Genomic DNA, 20,096 nt, shown 5'->3' on the forward strand with positions numbered 1-20,096 from the left:
TACTCCCCTACCTAATATTATTAATATAACTCCTTCACGCGGCCTTTCACCTTCCGAAAATCCGTACTCGTTCCGTTCATCATACATTCGCGAAGCTTCATATCGTATAAATATACTTCATCTATCACTCACATGGTTTTGCTATCCTCGCCATGCAATGAAGCACTTAAGTCAGGCTTCCAAAGCTGAGGGTCCTATGACGTTGGTTTTGACGCATACCTTCGGAACACTTTTTGCAAAATCCTTTCACGCCACCTTCCGGGAAAAGCGTAAGGAATCCAATCGGCATGGCAGGATCATTCCAGTGTCATATCTACAGTACCCCGCCGCTTTTGCATTCCTAATCTACAATTTGATCTGCACAGCCATTAATATATCCTCCATTCATTCTGAAAAAATGTAGTAAATCAAGGTCATTCTATACATATATCAAGTGAGGAGCCTTGAAGCAATCACACGGCGTGATATCCGCACCGACTCCTTGTGTGGTCTTCCTTCCTCCACACTCACTTAGAAAGATTAATACACACCACTGTCATATTCTGCATTTTGCAAGCAGAAGTGCGGTCAAGAAAGGAAAATGAGCTTTGTTAAAGGGGGGTGTACTTAAACCATGGAGAATTACTGATATTCCCAAAATTTGGACGGCTTTTCGAAAACTCCAGAACGGACGGACTTAAGAATAGGAAGTACATACATGGAGTTATCGTGCATTTTTATCTGTATTCCCCAGATCACATGCATATTCTCCGCAGTGTGGGGTTCGCAGGAAAAGCGGCCAGTGAGAACAGCGGGGATTTATCCGTCGTGTTGGGTGCATAACTGCTTCCGTGTACCAGGACTCTCCGGAAAAAAGTATCTACAAGTACTTTCGCACCTAATAATCTACAGTAGATACAAGTTATGACACCATCGCAGTCTTTTGGCAGAGTACTACAGCATTTTTACAGCCTATTTACAACGCTCAAAATCCTCCCATGTCACGGAAAGAAGCTTGACTACGGTCGCCGAGAAGGACACTGGACTCTGTGACGAGCCAAAGAGTCCTGACTTCTCCTTAAGCGGCTTACTACAGGGTTCCCTGGCACCCTGTGACATTTTCCTGTGACGAATTATTCTTAATTTTTTGCTACTTCTGGGGCAAAATCAAAGACGCTGGAGCGAGACACTTGAAAACAACTACGTGTGTAACCGAGACAATTTTGTGCTCAAATCGCGATTTTCTTCGGCTTGCAGAACGGTTATCAGAGGCCGCCAATTCAAAATATGGAATGACAAGCATAATGACTGGCCATCTCTGAAGCTATAGGGCCTATATGATTTCACTATCTGGGGTACATCTTGCTCTTGTTCGCACTCTCAGCCATCTCGTATTCTCAGTGAATATGTTACCCACGGCCGGTATTGGTCAAACACCATACTTATGTGTACGTAAGCGTGACAAGAGTAATAAAATATATAAAGTCAATCGGGCAGGACAGAATCAGTGTTTCCAAAGTTGGACTGGTTTCCCTCTTGGCGACCGCACTTGACAGGTACGGATTTATATTTTGAAGTTTTGAGATATCACCGCATTTACAATCGTGTTCGGTTGTGCGAATGCAAAAACTGGTTATCTTATTTCGACTTACCCTCAAATGCTTGTTGCTAAAACATTCGCAACCTTCTACAACCCTTCCCAATACAGCCTATACGAGACGTTTGGACCAGTCACTGTTCGCAAGGTGGGAGTGAACGGAATGCTCTCGGTTGTGCCATGCGTCCTCATTTCATAAATAGTCACTAAGCAGGGCCGCTAAACTGACACCTTCCACCCCGTATAGAAAACTCTATCCACGTTCAGGGCCCGTGTTGAATAGCACCCGTGTCGACAGTGGGGTCTTACTCCAACAGGTCACTGATCAGGTGCAGTACTGAAAGCCAAGCGAAAGTCATGATCATGAGACTATCATGGGGCCGTTCAGCGTAACTGTGTGTCGACTTCCTGAGGAGTATATATAAATTATTCATAAAAGCTAGCGCCTTAGCCGTTAGGTTTTCCTCTCACTCAACCCGTCCCCCCCCCAACTCATCATGAGTCCTTCGCCCCTTGTGTTCATTGGTGATATCAGAAGACGATGGGGCGTTATTGAGTCATGGGAGAGACAACGTAACCGCAAACAAGTTCACTGGATCATAGAGGGTTTCAAAGAGTCTGTCAGTAGCTAGATATGATCGTGGCGATTGACTGTACTAATGCACATTTCTGCAGCTTGGGGTTTTCCTCTTCGTATACCCTGGTAAGCAGCCTTTAGTCCATTGGTAGAGCATATTCTCAAATTCGATAAAGGTCTTGGATCGACGCTAGGATTTATCCTCGGAGGAATTACGGAGACGGTTGGGTATTCCTGTAAGTTTTGTATGTTCACCTCACAAGTCCACACAATGACCAATAAAAATAGCAATATTTCAAATTGGACTTTCATACGGGTTTGGTATCTTGCTGGCGCTCGGAGTTCCAAACGGAGGCCATTTCAATCCCGCTGTGTCAGTCGTACAGACGATCTTCCGTGGATTCCCAGCAAGGAAAGCACTCTGGTAATGCTTTTCTTTATTTTTCGTATATTCAATACCTGGCTTATACTCGGAAGGTTCATCGCCTGCCAAATTTTCGGCGCATATGTTGGCTGTATGCTCGTGTACTATCAATGGGAGCCACTCATCAAGGAGATGGTCGCTGTGGGAAACCCAGCAGCCATGTTCACCGCGAATGGAGCTCCAGGTGCTTTTGCTCTTTACCAAAATCCTGAGGTGGGATTGGGACCTACCTTCCTCAATGAGTTTGTTGGTGTAAGTTAAATTGTCTCGTCTTTTCCATCTACTCCAGCTGAATGACTGAATCCCCTTGCACAGTCTTTCGTTATAGGCATAACAATTTGGGCTACCTTGGACCCCACAAACCTCATCATACCTCCTAGCCAAGCCGTTTTCTATGTTTCAGCCGCATAGTGAGTGGTGAAATTGTCATGTTCTTGGAAGTAGACACTCATGTCAATTCATAGTGTCTCTGTTATTTGGGGTTTCGCCGTGCCCGGAGTTGCACTAAACACGGCCCGTGATCTTGGAGGACGATTCTGGGCCATGACAATCTGGGGTTCAGCAGGTAAAATGCAAACGATATTACCTGTTCCCAACTTGGATCACTCATTTGATTGATATAGCTTCAGGCGGACGCTACGCCGCAATCGCGGCCCTCACTAACATACTTGCCACCATTTTTGCCGTTGTCGTCTATGAGTTATTCCTCGTTGATTCCGATAATCCAGTGACACCAGATGCATTACTGATTGGACGACTCATGCATGGCAATAGGCGATTGCACCCCCAGGAAATACCCGAGATCGAGGCTAACATTGATGACAAGGGGCGAAGTTCGAGTACCGACAAATCGGTTGATGTCTGAGAGGTGGACCTTTTTAACCTTTTTTGTCGCCCCAAGGTTTGGGTGGTAATTATGCCTCACTCGCCGTGGGAGCAACCTCAAATGTATTATCGTGAAAATGGAGTATTGTACTGAATATCATATTGTCTTTCATGTACTCAAGCACATATGTTCTTAGATCTTTCGAGTCTCCAAGCAAAACTGGTATAGCCGTTGAAGCGCTCGGTGTCAATTGGCATAATGTCATTAATTTAAGAGCGGAAATTGGCGACTACCTTCATTACACTCTGTCTCTATGCCATTGTCATAACAACTCATGTCGAGCACATGTTTATCCCGACTTCTGGCTCATCATCTTAAGTGGCAATTCGACGTCGAAGTCTCAAAACAAGCTGCACATCTCTTTCCGTGGAAGTCAACCTGCACGTCGGGATGGGGCCTGAAGCTTGAAGACGTACCTGGGCTTCCAAAGAGGTACATACGACGATCACATTAAATACTAGGCGAACGCCAAGTTGTTCCACGGAGATGAGGGCCCACTGGGGCGCCTGGATCAAACGTCGCTTAAACCACACCACACCACCGCCTTCATGTGGCTCATCATATAATAGCTCATCATTTACTTGTCAGATAACCTACTTCGGCTCCTCAAATTGGCCGGTCTCAAGGGGCATTTAACTTTACACTTTCCCGAAGCTCCGTCAAAGGACGCTCATTTACCATTCACGTATCATCAAGCATCTCGTACTCTGACATTGAACTGGCGAACTGGCAGGATGATTTCATTCAAAAGTACTTGGGAAGTGAATTGTATTCGACAGTCAAAAATGTACCTACACCTGATTTTCCGCCTCGCTCGGGTCTCGCGTTAAAAACGGGAAGCATAACTGAGGTGTAGTGTTGCTCAAGTGATACAGTATATGGATGCCGCGCGCTTCGGGATGTTGGATGGTGATTGTTCTTCATGCAAGTAGATCAACATCGGTATAAAAAATGGAGATTCATTGGTTTACCAACAAAAGCCAGTCATTCACCAGCTTGAGCCTTGGGTCTCCTCCCAGAATCCTATACCTTGCTCCCTTAGATCCCCAACACTTGATATATTGATTTTTTTTTGCTACAGGAAAGGTTCCGTTAGTAGAACATTCGTTGTTACCCGTAATTAAATTTTAATCACACCGCTATTTAGGATAGTTTTAAGGGCTTGTATCATTATATTATTAACAATAGAAAGACTCATCGCACTGCCATGCCCCAATCGAGCTTGTTTGACTGTTTTTGCAGCATATTCAAACAATAGCCAATAATTAACATTGAAATTTCCTATTACTGTTTACCACAATCTACTCTTCTCTTACTTTCCTTGGCTAGTGGCTTCTACTGAGACCCGGGAAAAAGTCAAGAAATCTCTAAAGAATGCCCAACGGTCATATATTCACAATTGGAGGAATTGTTATGAAAAAAAAAATGTATAAACTACTTGCTCAAAAAATTGTCCCATCACACATTGCTTCAATGGCTTTTACAACTCGGAAAGCAGTCGTACAAGTGGGTTGGGTTGACTCTTGAGGCGTAGATACAGCCATCAGCCATCTCAAGCGCGCGACATGCGGGTTCGAAACCGTGACATCTTGATCCGAACAGGCCCTGAACCTCGCTTCAATTTGAAACAAGCGATTGAGGCGGGCCGAGATCAGTGATTTTGAGTTGGACCGAATAGGAATGGAATAACTTGGTCTCAACGGGCAACAGCGGGCAACCGACAGCATCGTTTTGTTCATATCCGCCGTTCCACCTGGGTCCCCTTCGGCCAGGAGCAACCAGGAGCACCAGAAAGACCATTTGGCTATACTGACTTGAATTGACCGATAGAAGCCTATCGTTCCCTTTTCACCGACAGATGAAATCTCTCGCGTTTCCAGCCGACCCAAGTGGGATTTGATGGTCGTAAGTTGTGGCTTTATGAGCGTCTTGCTACTGTTAATTCTGGACCTTGCCGAAGACATCGATACCTGTTAACTTTGCTGAGAAGATGACCCAGAGGCAATAATAGAGCTTTGAACTTCGAATCAAGCAGTCCGTACCCTCGCGCACTCGAGTTCCTCGCCGATCTGCCGAAAATAGTGACTCATCCTCTAGATGGATTTGTTGTGAGTAGATTCAGACCAACACGTGTAGGTTTGAATGAATGGACACTCCCCTGTTCGCCAACGTCATGGGAGAACAGAGGATTTTCTGGCATATCTTGGGCATATCTCACGTTATTCGAATTTGTCCAACTGATGGCGATGTCTTATTTTAGACCACACCATACTCAACATATGGTTCTGCCACTCGCGTTGCTTACAGGATCAAGCAGTCTAAAACGGTTGGCGAGGATGGAGAGTATTACTCTGGGTCACGATTACTTGGCAATTTTGGTATGCGCCTCCACCCTTAATTTCTGACAACGATCCTCTCGCATATACCTGAGACGTATAGAACTCGTATAAAATGCCGTGAAAGGTGGTACGTTCTTCATGCGGTGTCATCGATCGGAGATAATATGCTTGTAAGCCATTCAGCAGGATCACTCATCAATAAACTTTGAAGTGGTCATGTTATTAAGCAACGGTGGGTGGCCGATCCCGATTAGATATTAGCTTATTTGAAACCTGCCATAATGCCATTTCGTTGTGGCCTTGTGATGACCGTAGTTGTCGGATATCAAAATTAAAGCTCTAGATAAAAAAGCGTCAAAGCGAAGCGATGTGAAGCATCTCTCTGCCCCCAAACTGCTTTGAATCTCAAGCCGTGGATGACGATGGAACCAACCACAGTTCACCTCGGTGATGTTTTAAATCGACCTCGATGGCTTAATGCTTTAGAAAGATGGAGGAACAGTTACAAAATATCACGGTTTCTAATGGAACTTTGGGGAGAATTAGTATGTGTTTCTCAACCACTGTACAAGGACGATGAAGACTGATCCTGAAATAGATAGGATGTTTTCTTTATTCGTATTTGGGTACGAACTTTTGCAAATAGGTTGAATGCGGTCTGAAGTTTAAATCAGCTATCGGATCTGGCGTCGCTCAATTAAATGCTAGAGTCATGGAACAACCAATCCTGACGTGTACGTCGTTTATCGGGCGGGAGAAATGTTACAATACAAGTCACTGATACTTCGTGATAGCGGGTCCGATACAAGTGGGTTTCGCCATTGTGTTCGGTATCGTCAGCTGCACTTCAACGGCGAACAGCGTATCTCCGGCGCACTGTAATCCGAGCGTCACTATCGCACACGTATTATTCCGCGGGTTTTCCCCGTATAAAGCACCATTGTATGTCGCCAGAACATGGACCCAAGACAGACAATTGACGTAGTCGGGTTTAAGTTACGTCGCTATACAGATCCTAGGCGGATACCTCGCTTGCATGGCGGTCTATTACCAAAACTTCCACCTCTTTAAACAAATTGAAGAGGTCCTGCGAGAGCAAGGTGTCCTAGACCAGATACAGTATACTGTCGCCGGCCCTAGTGGTGTCTTTGCATTCTATCGTCTTCCCGGGCAATCACATTGGCAAGCGTGGTTGAACGAATTTATTACAGTGCGTTTTAACCGACCGCCTTACTAAATTTAAAGTGGCATTGACTGATGCCATCATAGAGCATGGCGGCTTATACAGTTCTTTGGGCGACAACGGACCCGAGCAATCCTTTAGTGCCACCCAGACTGGGCGTTTGGGTGGGGGCATTCGCATTGTGCGTCGTTTCACCGAGTAAGCCATTCGAGGTAGATCTGATAAAATGAACGCAGCGGTGTAGCTATTTGGAGTTTCGGTACGATCATGAATACTTCCCGAGACCTTGGCGGCCGTTTCTGGGCCATGACAATTTGGGGTACGCGCGGTACGTGGGCTAGTATGATGTACAACGCACTGAGGGCTGATATAATAATAATCTTTGTCTTTTAGCATCCGCAGGAGGCTATGCGGCAATCACATCCCTTACGAATATTGAGGCCGCTATAGTCGCTGTCTTCCTTTACGAAGTGTTCATGATCGATTCCAGGAGGGTCGTGAATTTAGATTCGCTGGAGCACTCCAGGTTATTGAAAAATCGACTAAATTATACGCCAGACAAGAGAAAAAAGCGTGATGACGCAGAGAAAACAGTCGATCATAGTAACGAGCAAACTTCAAGCGGAGCTTCATCTGGCACGACTCTACCTTAGGGAGATGAGGCACAAAAAAAACAATCTTATTCGCCGTACCTTACTAAAAATTCGAGTATTACTTTTATCCAGCCTATATCAGATGTTTAAGGATTTTCCATGGATATATATAATCTTTTTTTGATGGAGTTGTTCGGCTTTCGCCATGGCAATTTTTAGGCTCAACGGTGTGTGTTTTGTACACGGAATAATGAGCGGACCGAGAGTGTCTTACGAGGAGCCACCTGCGGAAATACATTAATTACAAGCACGCCTTCTGTTGGAGAAGAAAATTTTCTTATAAAGGCAATGTGATTATCATACCGGCAATAGCGCGTAGATATACCGGTGGCATCTAATTTCTTTAATTTCATATAAAACGGCGCTTGATCTAACTTCAACGATATCGGTCCACTCATGTCTCCACAAAACTACAAACGCATTGTTCTCAACTCACGGCCTGAAGGCGACATCGAACCAAACACATTTCGCACTGAAGTGCTTCCGTTCACTTCACTTGGTTCTCCAGGAAATAAGCAATGTCTAGTGCAGTGCACATGGCTGTCGCTAGATCCTGCTATGAGAGGTTGGCTCCGTGACACACGAAGCTATCTGCCTCCAGTTCAGATTGGTGAAGTGAGGCTACAATGTTTTGGTCTACCGTGCAACAGTCCCTGACAAAAACATGATAGACTATGAGGGCACAAGGATTGGGCGTTGTTCTTGCTGTCGGAGAGGACAGTAAGTTCAAGGTTGGCGACCATGTTACTGGCGCATGGGGTGCGTGTTCTCAGTCGACCACCGACTTTGCATTGGACTCATTGTGCTGCATAGGGATGACGGAGTACGCGGTTGTTCCTGATCAAAGACTTGAGAAGCTTGAGTATGTGATTTTTATGTTTTCTTGTTCTTTTTGTTGACGAATATCAGGATCTATCCAGGTGTTCAACCGTTGGACTACCTGAATACTCTTGGTGGATCCGGACTCACAGCGTATTTCGGACTCAAAAAGATTGGTGAGCTCAAACCAGGAGAGAAGCTCGTCGTATCAGGAGCCGCAGGCTCAGTCGGTTCTCTTGTGTGCCAACTTGGAAAGGCTGCAGGAGCAAAAGTCTATGCCATCGCTGGTACATCAGAGAAATGTGAGTGGTTAGAAAAGGATATTGGTGTCGAGAAGGCTTTCAACTACAAGAGTCCGACATTCATGGAAGACTTTAAAAAGAGTGTGGGATACCTGGATGTGTTCTTTGACAACGTTGGTGGAGATATGTTGGATTCCATGCTGGGAAGACTGAATAAGGATGCTCGGATTATCCTTTGTGGTAAGCTTCAATATATAAAGAGAGTGATCTGCGATTAATCGAGACACAGGGGCCATCTCGCAGTACAGTGAGCAAACTTATCATTCTCGAGTTTTATTTTTCACTGAGAATTCTGTTCAAGACGCGACAAAGCCAAAGGGTCTTCAATCGTATCTTAACCTGATATCTCAGCGTGCCAAAATGCAAGGCTTCATCGTGTAATGGCATTTTATTTGTTTTCCCTTTATAAATTTACCGACTCCAACGCTAGGTTCGATTATGCCCAAGAGTATCCTGTTGCTATCGCAGAAATGGGCAAAGGACTGGTCGATGGCAGTATCCAACGGCGTTTCCACATCGTTGACGGTGGTATTGAAGAGGCACCTAGAGCTTTACCAATGCTGTTTTCAGGCGGGAATACGGGTAAACTGTATGTGAATATGTCGTCTTATTGCATATGGGCTAAATTTGTTCTTCAGAGTCGTAAAGGTGGCGGAAGACCCCAGCGCGAAGCTATGAAATCTAGACACGATGTATGTAGTATTTTTAGAACACGAGAAGCATGTGATTGTAGCTTGGCTATAAATCCATTACTGTACGACATCCTACCAAGTACTATCACCGTCTCATGGCCGAACGAGTTGCAACGAGCGATCTGTCTTCTCCAAGAAAAATGCGGCAGCATTGGAGAAGAAATGTTGTCCGCCAGCTCAAACTCATCATACCTGGCGCCTCTATCACCCTATACTTGGGAACCGTCAATAAAATCCTGGGAATCCTGCATTCGGGGAGTGGCTCGTGGCAGAGGTGAAAACCATTACAACATGTTTCTGAACAGAGCCTTACACTTGATCTCCTTAATGAATGTCCATTCTGACACAGCACGATTGCCCTGGCTGCTATCAGCAACGCGGCGACTATGATTGCGTTGTTTCTCTACATGCTGTTCCTAATATACTACAGAGACGAGCATCCCGATGTACGTCAAGTTTCATTCTCGGACCGTTTTTCAAAATTCTAATAGCGTACAACAGTGGAGATCATGGCGGCAGTCAGGCTCAATGTCTACCATCATTCCAGTACTATACCCCTACATCTCTCACCAACATTATTCACTGAAGCGGGATATCCAGGTCCTAACGGCCACCATCATCCTCGGTTGGCTTCTCCATTTTGTGGCTCTAGGCAGGTGGTCTGAGCTAGGCTATTTTCGAGGTTTCGTAGGCGGTAAGCGATCCTGGCTGTTTTCTTTCTTTTTACTCAAATATCACTTAGCGAGTGCTCTATACGCACTCATCTTTGGTGTCCTGGCGCTAGTCCCTGCACCAAGGAAGGAAAAAGACGAACAGCCGATATCTAGGCACCGACGATGAATTCCAAGCAGACCCGGCATGACGTGTAATCAGCATCAACTCGGACTATATTGTGATAGACAGTTTAACATCGCATTATTCTCGATCCCTCCTCGTACACAACTTGTACAAAATGGAACTTCAGTGTGGTCCACGACTTGGCTTAGTTACGGGAGGCCGGGGTCATAAGTATGAGCATAAGCAGTCGCTGCTATGTTTTCGCCACGTTACGTAGCTGAGGCTGGAGCGAGACAGGGGCCTGGACCCACACTAGTTGTCAATACATATGCCCATCTGGTCAGGACCGCTGACCTCATCAATTGCCACCTGTAAGGCTGTAACCAAACCACTGCTCGTTCAACGTCAAAACTCACGCAGGTCGTTGTGCATCAAGGCTCGGAATCTGCCAAAGCAGGCGCCCGTTGGGACATCTGATGTCGGCAAGACAAACAACTTGATAAACTTGGAAACCGCTTTTGTTCCACAGCTTTTGAGCCTAATATGTATGTCTGGACTTTTATTGTTACCTTCTTTCACTATTAGGACCATTGTTTCTGAAACAAGCCTCTAGAACAATACAACAGCTCTCTTTTTTTTGTTCCCACACCAGAGAATAACACTCCGGCGCGTATCATGGAGAACTACAATCATTGTCTCGCCACAGGCCTTCACCAGCCATAAATATTCTCTCGAGGTGAATATTAAATCCCTTATGACTTCTCCATCCGGATCCAGGGCTAAGTTGCCTCTCCTGTTGCAGCCCTTTCGTCCTACCCGCGAATATTTGGAACGTGGACCTCAGTTATCTGCCCGAACCCAAGCCGAACTCCAGAGATATCGCGAATTCAACCGGCCTACAGTGCCGACTAGCTCAGGTTTAGAGAACTGGCGTTCGTATCGAGGATCAGATGCACGATACACCAGATATACGAGCCCCGACCATCCCTTTCGTCCAGCCGCTGGCGACTCATGGCGACGATATAACGAACCTGGCAGCCCTACCTATACGCTTCAGGATTTACGGCGACCGTCTTTAACTTCACGATATGAATGGCCTCCACTACGGTTACCATATCCAGAACCAGAACGTCCCAGAGAACCTGTGCCGTCGACGCAAGCCCAATATACCTCGTATCTCCACTCTAGACCTTCAACACAACCCCTACATCCCTCTTCACGACCTGGAAGTTCGCCTCAGCTACGATATATACCTTCACAAAGTCTACCGTATCCAAGACCAGCAGCATCTCGACCACACTATTCACCCTATCTACACACTCCTCCTTTGCTACGACCAACTTATCCATCTTCACCTCATGAAAGGTCACCACAGAGGCAACATTTACTATTTGACCCACCAGCGCAACCATCTGGGGGGCCATATCTGGAACCTGAAGCACCACAAAGTCCAGATCCACCACGTTTACAACCCCGAACGTTGTTATCACCACATCCCCGGCAACCTCCCTCAGCTCTCAAACCATCCCACCGACTTGATATAAGTAGCATACTTTCGTATCCGTATGACCGACATGAAGTGAAAAAATATCCCCTTGACTGGTTCCTTCGGGAGGCGCAAGTGAGCATATTGCATTATACCTCATAACTGGGAAACTAAAGCTTTCTTGCCATGATAGAACCGGGGTATTGACGTCAAAGCCATTTTGATAAACCTTCTGTTCCCTGAACCTGTTCAGTCAAGCAGCCGACCTCCCCTTTTACGGGACGAAAGTCTGAGTACGCCCATGAATCTTTTCCTTCTACTTTCGAAGCTAAAATCAATTTCAGCGAGAAACCGGGAGCATCGTTTATTTGATGGTGGCAGGGATCCTAGTCCTGGCAACTTAGAGCGTCGTAGGGTTGAAAATCCTTTTGAACAAGGAGGAGAAGATCGTAATGAAACTTCGAGCGTCCGTCAAAGCCCAAGTCATGGCAGCGGTGTCACAGGAGAGCCTGCAGCGGCGAGACCCCCCACACTGCAATCAAGTAGGTCAACAATTACTATCCTATTCTTTTTATCAAAATTAATCTGAAATTCAGCGAGGACTCGTATTACTCTCGATCATGGTGGTTCTAGTCATAGCGTTTCAGATCGTGGTGGAAACGAAAGCGGCAAAGAAAGCGCAAGGCTCGATGAAAGCGATAGGCACGATGCAACCACACGTCGTGAACGCGATGAGAACTCAAAAGTCTATCGAAAAGAGGACAAATGAAGATGAATGCTCGAGTCGAACGACAAATCGAGACGAGAATTTAAGCCATGATGAAAACGCAACTAGCAACAATACTACCACAAGAGGTAGTGACGTGGCGAAATCGCCCATCTTTCGGAAAACCAAAACAAGTAGGCTATAAAAATACTCGCCCTGCTTTCTGAATTGAGCATCATTTCCAGGGGGGAAACGTAAATTGGATACCATTCACAGTAACGACGACAATGATTCCGGTCCCAACCGCTCGAAGCGCCTCAGGACCGGAGGTTACGACGAAAGCACGCGTGATATCAGAAGGCATCATGGAAATAATAGATCTACTGGGAGCAAAGAAGACCTCGGGAATCATACTGACACTCTTGTGGGACAGGCGGCTGGTAATCCTACTCACGATAATAATGCAAATGTGGCATCCCGTGGCTTATCAGTTCCATTACGGAGGAGTGCACGGAAACGAAAGATGAGGATTCTAGGTGGCTAAATACCATCTCTCACCCGCCTCTCCCCAGATGTAATGTGGCAAGTGCTATGAGTCTACGCGGGTACTTTAAATTCAATCGTAATATTATGCTCCGGATTAATCTCTTGATAATTTATTTTCGGTTGTGTAGTTTAGATCAGTAGATACTAATTGAATCGTGTAATTCGTGTTGGTTGTACTGTAATGGATTTATGGACTTGAGAACCCCTTGCTGCTCATGACATTATACTTGACCAAGGTCAATGATTCACGTTAACGGAAATACAACTTGTTTCTTCAGTGATCACTACATCCCCGCCACTGTCACTAGGCAACTAATACAATTATTCAATACAAGGGCGCATTTAACCAGCTACGGCATAACAATGGCCATGATTACACGTTACTCAACAGGATAGAAAAAATATACACCACCTTAACTGGGAAGAGTCCATGCACAACAAATTATGTCAAAATTCCAGGTGAAACCTGACAGCAGGACTACCAACTCGCGCACGCCGTAGCGAACCACACACCCCAATCATCCTTCTCCTCAGCGTCCCGCCATCCAGGCTTATCCTTCGCGCATTGTTCTACACCTTTCAACGTCGCCACCCAGGCCGCAAGGGCTTTCTCATAAGGTTTGTACGCCCCCAAGTGCTTGATACTCTGCTTGACGCCATCCCTCAATCCTTTTGCCCTCCGAGTCGCAATCGAATTCTTTGCACCCAACCATTCATTTCCAGCGGCAGCTTGCTTGGATAACCAATCACTTCCTTGCTTCTTGATCTCTTTAGCACGTCGGGTGGCTTTACCATTCCTCGAAATAGCAACTTCCTGTAGTTCGCGCGCCTTTCCTTTATATTGCCTAACGTTCTCATGGATCTGAATTTGAATAGATGCAATGAGGTCATCAAATGCGTCAATGAGGTCCTTTACACCATTCTCAAAATTGACACTGTTGCCGACAAGTTTGGCGCCGACATCAATGACCTCGGAAAGACTGTTGGGTAAGCGTACGCTGATGGAGTTGGATGGCGAGCTGTCGGCCTTGCATTCTCTCCCTTTGCATGTGGAGGCGGTAGAAGAGGCCTCTACGCGAGTTTCAACGGCCCGATTTATCATACTCTCGGAGCGGGAAGCAGAGGCTTCACCTGAAGTAGATAGCGACTTGCAAGAGGTTCCGCGAATCGCGAGCGATGTGGATGTCTGGATTACAGACAGAGAGGTGACATGTGTAGTGGAGCTCAGCGAGTTTACGCGCGACGTGATCGAAGGTGAGCTGATCCGAGGGGGGTAGATGGAAAGAGAGGTAATTCCAGGAGATAAAATATCGAGAGAAAACTCTTTGGAAGATGAAGAGGAAAGGGTGGCGCTGGTGACAGGCACAGCGAGAGAGCGATTGATCGAATTATATTGGAGCATCGCCAAGGTAGATTCCTTGGTTGTACCTGTTGGCACTGTAACAGGTCCTGGAAACGCAGTATTGAAAGCAAATCCAACCATAACGGAGACCAGCGCAAAGCTGCAAACTGGATTAGTTGGTGGAATAGAATGCATGATTGTACATACAGTGTGACAGCACGAATTGGGTGAGAATTATCGGGGACAACCTTAATTCGTCGAAGTCGGCCGTCGAGAATATTATTGATAGTTTCAGATATCTTCCAAGACTCGATGCGAGGAAGCGCATCAGCAACAAAAACAGGCGACTTCTCTGAATTCAAGGTGACGGTCTTATTGGCTGGAACGCCGAGCAACTCCCAGTCGTCCTCTGCCACATGACGCATAACTGAACCAAAGTCGCTATCCTTCGAATTAGGTGCAGCGGGAACAAGAACAGGAAGGTAAGCGGTATGAAGAGATAAAACTGGTAAAGTTGTGGCAGGAAGATAAACAATCGCTAAAGAGGGTCGAATGACATCATCCTGCAAATCCAGCTATCAACGTAGTGAAGGTTAAAAAAGGAGGAAGCCATCACAGCAAAACGTACTGCATCTGCTGCACCTGGACTGTCATGCGTGCTGTCATAAACATTTATGGAAGTTAGAATAGAATCATCTTGATCTTTCCCGCAACGGAGCTCCAGTGTCTGCATGGGACCAGCATTCGGATCAAGGGTGTTGAGAACAACATTTCCTGAAGCGTGGGCAGCCTTCTGGATAAAGTTCTGGACAAATGACCACTTGATGGGGGAGGAAAACCCGTATAAGATGATGTCTAAGACCGGATTACTGGGATTGCTATCATGTTGCGTGACCTCGTGATGCGCAGCATGGGACATGGCGGGAGAAGCTTCCGGTTCACACTCGTAGGAAGAAGCAAGGGAGTCCGCAAGGGAGATCGTGGCATCTGCGTCATTCGGGGTCGAGAGACTCCCCGAGTCTGGAACCTCGGTGTAAGACTTGGTTAGCTGATCGCGGGAACTGGTAAGAGGGTCTGGGAAAGAGAGGCGAAGGTCGCGGATTGAGGCATGGGCGCTGTGGCCCGCGCTGCTTGTACGAGATGCGCTGAGAGTCCCAATCATGCTCTGATCGAGAGCCTCTCTGACTTGTTTATCGTCGTTGGAGTCATGGCTAATGTCAGGGATGATGCCTGTTGGGAGGGATTCAGAGGGTGTCGTCGTCGTCAAAGGCCGCACAAGACACATGCCATGCTCGACGTTAGACTCGTCACCGCTCTCGTCGACAAAGCCCTCCCAAGCTTCGACCTCGCTTTCATGGGAACTACCAAAGCTGATGGATGATCGCCTCGATAGGGGCCTGGAGCTGAGGCCTTCATGAGAGCTGACGGAGTCATTGTCATCGGAGGCACGGCTGGCGATGTCGAGCCAGTCAGAGTCAGAGAGACTATCGAACTCTGACATTATCTGCGGTGGTAGAGAAGAGTTGAAGGAGAAACAGCCTATTCGCCTTATGTAGTAACCCGGTCATCACTAGTCACTCCGTGCCCTATATTTGGATCATCCCAGCTTTCTGTCTCATTTTCTCTGCCTGCGGCAACGTGTCGTGTATAGCTGCTACGTTTACAACACTGATCTAGAACTTTTATTTACCAGCCCATACCTCCCGCCGAGCGGCGTCAGTACAGATACCAAATAAAGAGAAGTCTTTTCGAAGAAAACCCCAGACAACTTAAGCCAATAGTGCAGTGGCAGAGTCATCGAAACCAGGCCGTGCAAGCAGAGGATCACGTATGGGGCAACAAAAATTAGATAACCAATGATGCAGGCATTGCCTTCATAATAGTGTTTAAACTATTAAGAACAGTACTACACTTGATCTAAGCCCCAGAGTGGTAAAGAACAAAATTCGTGAGGCAACGAATTATATTCCCCGTTCAATATTGTGCACGGGCCATTCTAGTTCTTAGCTCACTGTGATCAGTCCTGATGTGACTAGGCAATTTGTCATCAGAGTTGATGCTCATATGCATCCTTAGAATTTAGGGAGGCCTCGTTACAGTCCGGTCTCCAGAACGTCTCAGAGAGAGACTCTTTCAAGTTGGATGATCAAGTAAAATTAACACAATCCAGAGCGGATCTTGAGCCTACTTAATGAGCATCAATCTCGACATCGAAACAGGAGTTTCCTCGTTATCTGTCTCACGAACAGCATCTGCACAATTATTCTTCTGCATGGCTTTAAAAAAACAAGCGGCCTACTGTGCCTGAAGTACCATTTCCATTGATCATGATCATCAGAATCCACATATAGTGTCCCCCGAATCATGAACAGTCACATCCAAAGCCCTTGTAGAGTTTCTATATGCGAGGTCAACAGTAGAAAGGGATGCAGCAACATCCTGTCAGTGATACAAACTCTTAAGAATTTGACCGACTTCTAAGAAAACTTGAGAATACATACAATGGGTACCGCTCGAGCAGCAAAAGTTGTGTGATGCCGGTTAGACACTCGGACGGCATTGTTCAAGTTCCCGACTGGTTTACCTTTATTATCTATTTGCTGAACGCCTACGAAATTCTAGAATGTATGTCAGCCATCCCGTTAAAGCAGCTGGTAAATATAGGAAATGGATGCTCACTGTCTGAATCCCAAATGCGGCATTAAAGGCATCAGCTTGTGCACCAGAACCAGCAGGAGTAGTATTCGTGGCAGCAGACGTTGCTCGGTCACACGTATCTTGAGCTGCTTTATCTGCCTTACACGAGCTGGACAATTGACCACAAATGAATTCTGCCTGCGAGTTAGATCACCTAATTCACAACCGGTAATACTCAACGTCTTACGGGCGATGAGGTTGATGTTCGGATCAGATCCATGATCAAATGCCGCTACAATACCAGTTATTCAGTCTCAAAAATGACGCAAGAGGAAAGGAGAACGGGAATATACCTGAATTGGTAGGTCGAAAACTGGTTTCTCTCCTGCCATCAAAGCCTGCACCAAATTCGATTTCCGGAGTTGAACAAGATCCGAAGTTTCCAATGTTCCCTGCATTCCCTCCATTTTCATCACCGCCCACAGTAGTAGTCGGAGCGGTTGGGGATGTAGGACTCGGAACGGTGATAGTAGCGGCAGAGGTCAAAGAGTCACTGTTTGTGGTGGTGGTGACGGTGACGGTGCTGATACTGACGTTGATGCTGCTTGTGGGTCCTGCTCCAGAAGTACTATTGCCACTATCATCAACAGGAGAGTCGGCAAAATCCTAATGATTGAATGAAAACAATAAATTACGGGGAGCATAGGGAATATCGAGTTCATACCGTCTTGATTCCGAATACTTCATTGAACGCGTCAGCCTGAGCACCCGTACCAACTGTCGCGGAAGAGGCAGCACTACGAGCAGCATCACATAACTCTTTCGCATCCTGATTTGCCTTACAGGTGTTGGTTAATGAATCACAGATAAATTCTATGACAGACGGAGTTATTACATAAATCATCAATTCTGGAAATTGGGCTTACGGGCGATTATGTCGATATTTTGAGCTGAACCATGTGGATAAGATACTAGGGGCAAAATATTAGTAGACAGAATGTAGGAAAGAGAAGAATAGGCACCCACTTGGATCAACAGGCCTGAAACTCGCTTCCTTCCTGTTGTCGAAACCAACGCCAAACTCGATCTCCGGAGTGGAACAACCCCCAAAGTTGGCGACGCCTGGTGGGGATGCAACTGGAGACGGGAGCTTGGTTTGCGAAGGGTTTCCGACAGTGACCGTCACAGCATTCGTGAGAGAAGCAGCCGCTGGGTTGGTGCCGGATACGGTGACAGTAACAGCAGTCTAACAAGAAATTTAGATCACCTTTTGAAAGAAAGCAATGGGAGACATACTGGACATTCAACGCTTGTTTGCGTTTGTGATATTTGAACCCTAACAGCAGTTCCTGTCACAACTCGAGTCCGTGTAGGTCCAATATTCGATGTTGTGATTGCCTCATTGCTGCACACACATAAATATAGTACCACGCCAGTCCAAGTCAGATCACTCACTTCGTGGTCCCGCCAAAAGGAGACGTGTTTGGTTGCGCACCCTTCTTAACACTTGTATTCTTCTCTGGATCAAAGAACACGTTCGGGTCGTTTGCAGGATCTTGAGCTTGAACAAGGCCCTCCAGTTCCGAATTTCTCGGGGCCTTCTGGCAAAATACCGAGTTTCGAAGGGTTGGCGGGTTGGTACTGAAATCCTACAACGTGAGATATATAAGTATTTTGAGGTGCGTTTCGCTCGATAAGGATTTACGGGAGGTGTGTTTTTCTCCACTTGTCGATACTCTTTCGCAATGGCAATCATATTAGCCTGCGTATCAACATCAAATTGTCGACAGGCATCTGGAATAAGCGTAGTGAGTAAAATTGACCTCGAGATCATCGCGTGCCTACCTATAATTTGGTCAGCCATATCTTGCTGCGAACATTCAGGCTGCGCAGCCAGCAAAGGCGTTACAGCTTGTCCAGCCAATACACCGCAGACCTGACCAGGGCAGGCATTCTGTAGTTTTTGGAGGACAGGCGGCTGTTCTTGACCAAACCGTCGAGGGTCCAAGAAGACTGGCTTGTTTTTCCTCTCAAGCCATCGTTCACGCCCGACAACCTGTTCCGTTCCTAGCAATAACGACAGAAAGATATACCAAGATAGTGTCTTCATGGATTTTGTAGAATAACACTGATAGAAGGATAGTTGTTTCTTGAATACACGTACACGAAAAGGAAAGGAAAGGACACCAGGCCCTAGAGAAAGGAAAGGAAACGAGAAATTCGGCGAGAGATAGCGGAGGCAGAGGATGACAATGCCGATATAACACACTTTATACTCCGGAGATTATTCCGGAGAAACCTCATTGCCTTCGAAACGTAGTTGCTTTGCCCACAGGGACCGAAATATCAAAAAGGTCCGAGGACAAAATAAAGAAGCCAGCGATTTCCAGAATAGGTTCGTTGATGCGTAACTATGCGGAGATTCTGCAAGTCAAATAAGTAACAAAAAGCTCAAGTCGTCGACGTCAAAAAGTTTCTGACCATTCGAAGGAGTTGCACTTGCCAGTTCGAATGTCATTCAACGTCAAAAGTCCGACTGGCCTCAAGTTTTGCCATGAAAGAGGAACCAGAGATTTTTTAAGACAGATGCAGATAGGTAAAACGGAGCGTGGAATCGTTGTCAAGACCGACTGATTATGACGAGATAGGGTCCAAGCAGGTGGGCCAATCGCCTTGAAAGAACCTGAGAACTAATTGTTCCATCAGCATCTTCGTCGTTAAGAGGTGGAACAGGCCAACCAATGAGTGCCTGGTCAAGATAAAATCCTGGTCGTATGGCCTAAGATAAGCAATGCGCAACATAGATAATTACGAAGTCTGCTGCTCATTGACACTGGTAGCAAGTAAGTCCGAAAAGATGGTTCAATGCAATCCACTTGAATAAACAAGGTGTCCGTTCTCACGAAATTACGAGGACAATAAAGCCACCTTATCGGCAGTATAAAACATTAACGCATTCGGCTACGATCCAGATAGACAAGGTGAAATACGTCTGGGTGATGAGCAGGCGTATCACTTGAAATCATCAGGCGCTTCCACCCGCTTTGTACAACAGGGACTGCCTTCCCCTAGTTTGCTGGCCTGCCAGAGAGCGCATCGGCCTCATCAGACAAAAAGTAGGCCATGCCCGGAGTGCAGGACGCGTGATATA

At 46.3% G+C, this 20,096-nt stretch overlaps 7 protein-coding genes across 7 annotated transcripts; 5 read left to right on the top strand and 2 right to left on the bottom strand.

Annotated features, from left to right (window-relative positions):
- Window positions 1-1,497: 1,497 nt before the first annotated feature.
- On the top strand, window positions 1,498-3,577 carry AGABI2DRAFT_218565 (hypothetical protein). The gene is made up of 11 exons (XM_006459330.1): window positions 1,498-1,535; window positions 1,688-1,724; window positions 1,780-1,971; window positions 2,020-2,196; window positions 2,252-2,279; window positions 2,330-2,389; window positions 2,442-2,577; window positions 2,631-2,829; window positions 2,893-2,987; window positions 3,042-3,142; window positions 3,201-3,577. The coding sequence occupies exons 4-11, from the start codon at window positions 2,074-2,076 to the stop codon at window positions 3,440-3,442; spliced, it is 984 nt and encodes a 327-aa protein (XP_006459393.1). The 5' UTR covers window positions 1,498-1,535; window positions 1,688-1,724; window positions 1,780-1,971; window positions 2,020-2,073; the 3' UTR covers window positions 3,443-3,577.
- A 2,740-nt stretch (window positions 3,578-6,317) lies between these two features.
- Window positions 6,318-7,647, top strand: AGABI2DRAFT_177352 (hypothetical protein). Its single transcript, XM_006459331.1, has 8 exons — window positions 6,318-6,347; window positions 6,401-6,428; window positions 6,477-6,536; window positions 6,597-6,744; window positions 6,799-7,012; window positions 7,072-7,166; window positions 7,222-7,313; window positions 7,379-7,647. The coding sequence occupies exons 1-8, from the start codon at window positions 6,327-6,329 to the stop codon at window positions 7,636-7,638; spliced, it is 918 nt and encodes a 305-aa protein (XP_006459394.1). The 5' UTR covers window positions 6,318-6,326; the 3' UTR covers window positions 7,639-7,647.
- Window positions 7,648-8,002: 355 nt separating this feature from the next.
- Window positions 8,003-9,526, top strand: AGABI2DRAFT_191381 (hypothetical protein). Its single transcript, XM_006459332.1, has 8 exons — window positions 8,003-8,253; window positions 8,310-8,397; window positions 8,452-8,500; window positions 8,548-8,939; window positions 8,989-9,006; window positions 9,061-9,136; window positions 9,190-9,348; window positions 9,398-9,526. The coding sequence occupies exons 1-8, from the start codon at window positions 8,035-8,037 to the stop codon at window positions 9,435-9,437; spliced, it is 1,041 nt and encodes a 346-aa protein (XP_006459395.1). The 5' UTR covers window positions 8,003-8,034; the 3' UTR covers window positions 9,438-9,526.
- AGABI2DRAFT_191382 (hypothetical protein) lies at window positions 9,524-10,591 on the top strand. Its single transcript, XM_006459333.1, has 5 exons — window positions 9,524-9,725; window positions 9,801-9,897; window positions 9,953-9,997; window positions 10,052-10,145; window positions 10,194-10,591. The coding sequence occupies exons 1-5, from the start codon at window positions 9,547-9,549 to the stop codon at window positions 10,289-10,291; spliced, it is 513 nt and encodes a 170-aa protein (XP_006459396.1). The 5' UTR covers window positions 9,524-9,546; the 3' UTR covers window positions 10,292-10,591.
- Window positions 10,592-11,316: 725 nt separating this feature from the next.
- AGABI2DRAFT_141936 (hypothetical protein) lies at window positions 11,317-12,964 on the top strand (the record flags this gene model as incomplete). The annotated part of the gene is made up of 6 exons (XM_006459334.1): window positions 11,317-11,707; window positions 11,809-11,849; window positions 11,908-12,007; window positions 12,129-12,256; window positions 12,311-12,614; window positions 12,666-12,964. The coding sequence occupies 6 exons, from the start codon at window positions 11,317-11,319 to the stop codon at window positions 12,962-12,964; spliced, it is 1,263 nt and encodes a 420-aa protein (XP_006459397.1).
- A 480-nt stretch (window positions 12,965-13,444) lies between these two features.
- On the bottom strand, window positions 13,445-15,809 carry AGABI2DRAFT_65482 (hypothetical protein; the record flags this gene model as incomplete). The annotated part of the gene is made up of 3 exons (XM_006459335.1): window positions 13,445-14,468; window positions 14,516-14,871; window positions 14,937-15,809. The coding sequence occupies 3 exons, from the start codon at window positions 15,807-15,809 to the stop codon at window positions 13,445-13,447; spliced, it is 2,253 nt and encodes a 750-aa protein (XP_006459398.1).
- Window positions 15,810-16,448: 639 nt separating this feature from the next.
- AGABI2DRAFT_191384 (hypothetical protein) lies at window positions 16,449-19,175 on the bottom strand. Its single transcript, XM_006459336.1, has 13 exons — window positions 18,791-19,175; window positions 18,651-18,739; window positions 18,401-18,594; window positions 18,242-18,350; window positions 17,972-18,191; window positions 17,872-17,916; window positions 17,670-17,818; window positions 17,299-17,611; window positions 17,193-17,237; window positions 16,988-17,139; window positions 16,810-16,926; window positions 16,622-16,747; window positions 16,449-16,560 (listed from the first exon to the last, which is right to left on the bottom strand). Exons 1-12 carry the CDS (start codon window positions 19,053-19,055, stop codon window positions 16,643-16,645), a joined length of 1,803 nt encoding a protein of 600 aa, XP_006459399.1. The 5' UTR covers window positions 19,056-19,175; the 3' UTR covers window positions 16,449-16,560; window positions 16,622-16,642.
- Between the last annotated feature and the right edge of the window lie 921 nt (window positions 19,176-20,096).

The sequence above is a fragment of the Agaricus bisporus genome, assembly GCF_000300575.1.
Source record: "Agaricus bisporus var. bisporus H97 unplaced genomic scaffold AGABI2scaffold_3, whole genome shotgun sequence".
Classification (NCBI taxonomy): Eukaryota; Fungi; Basidiomycota; class Agaricomycetes; order Agaricales; family Agaricaceae; genus Agaricus; species Agaricus bisporus.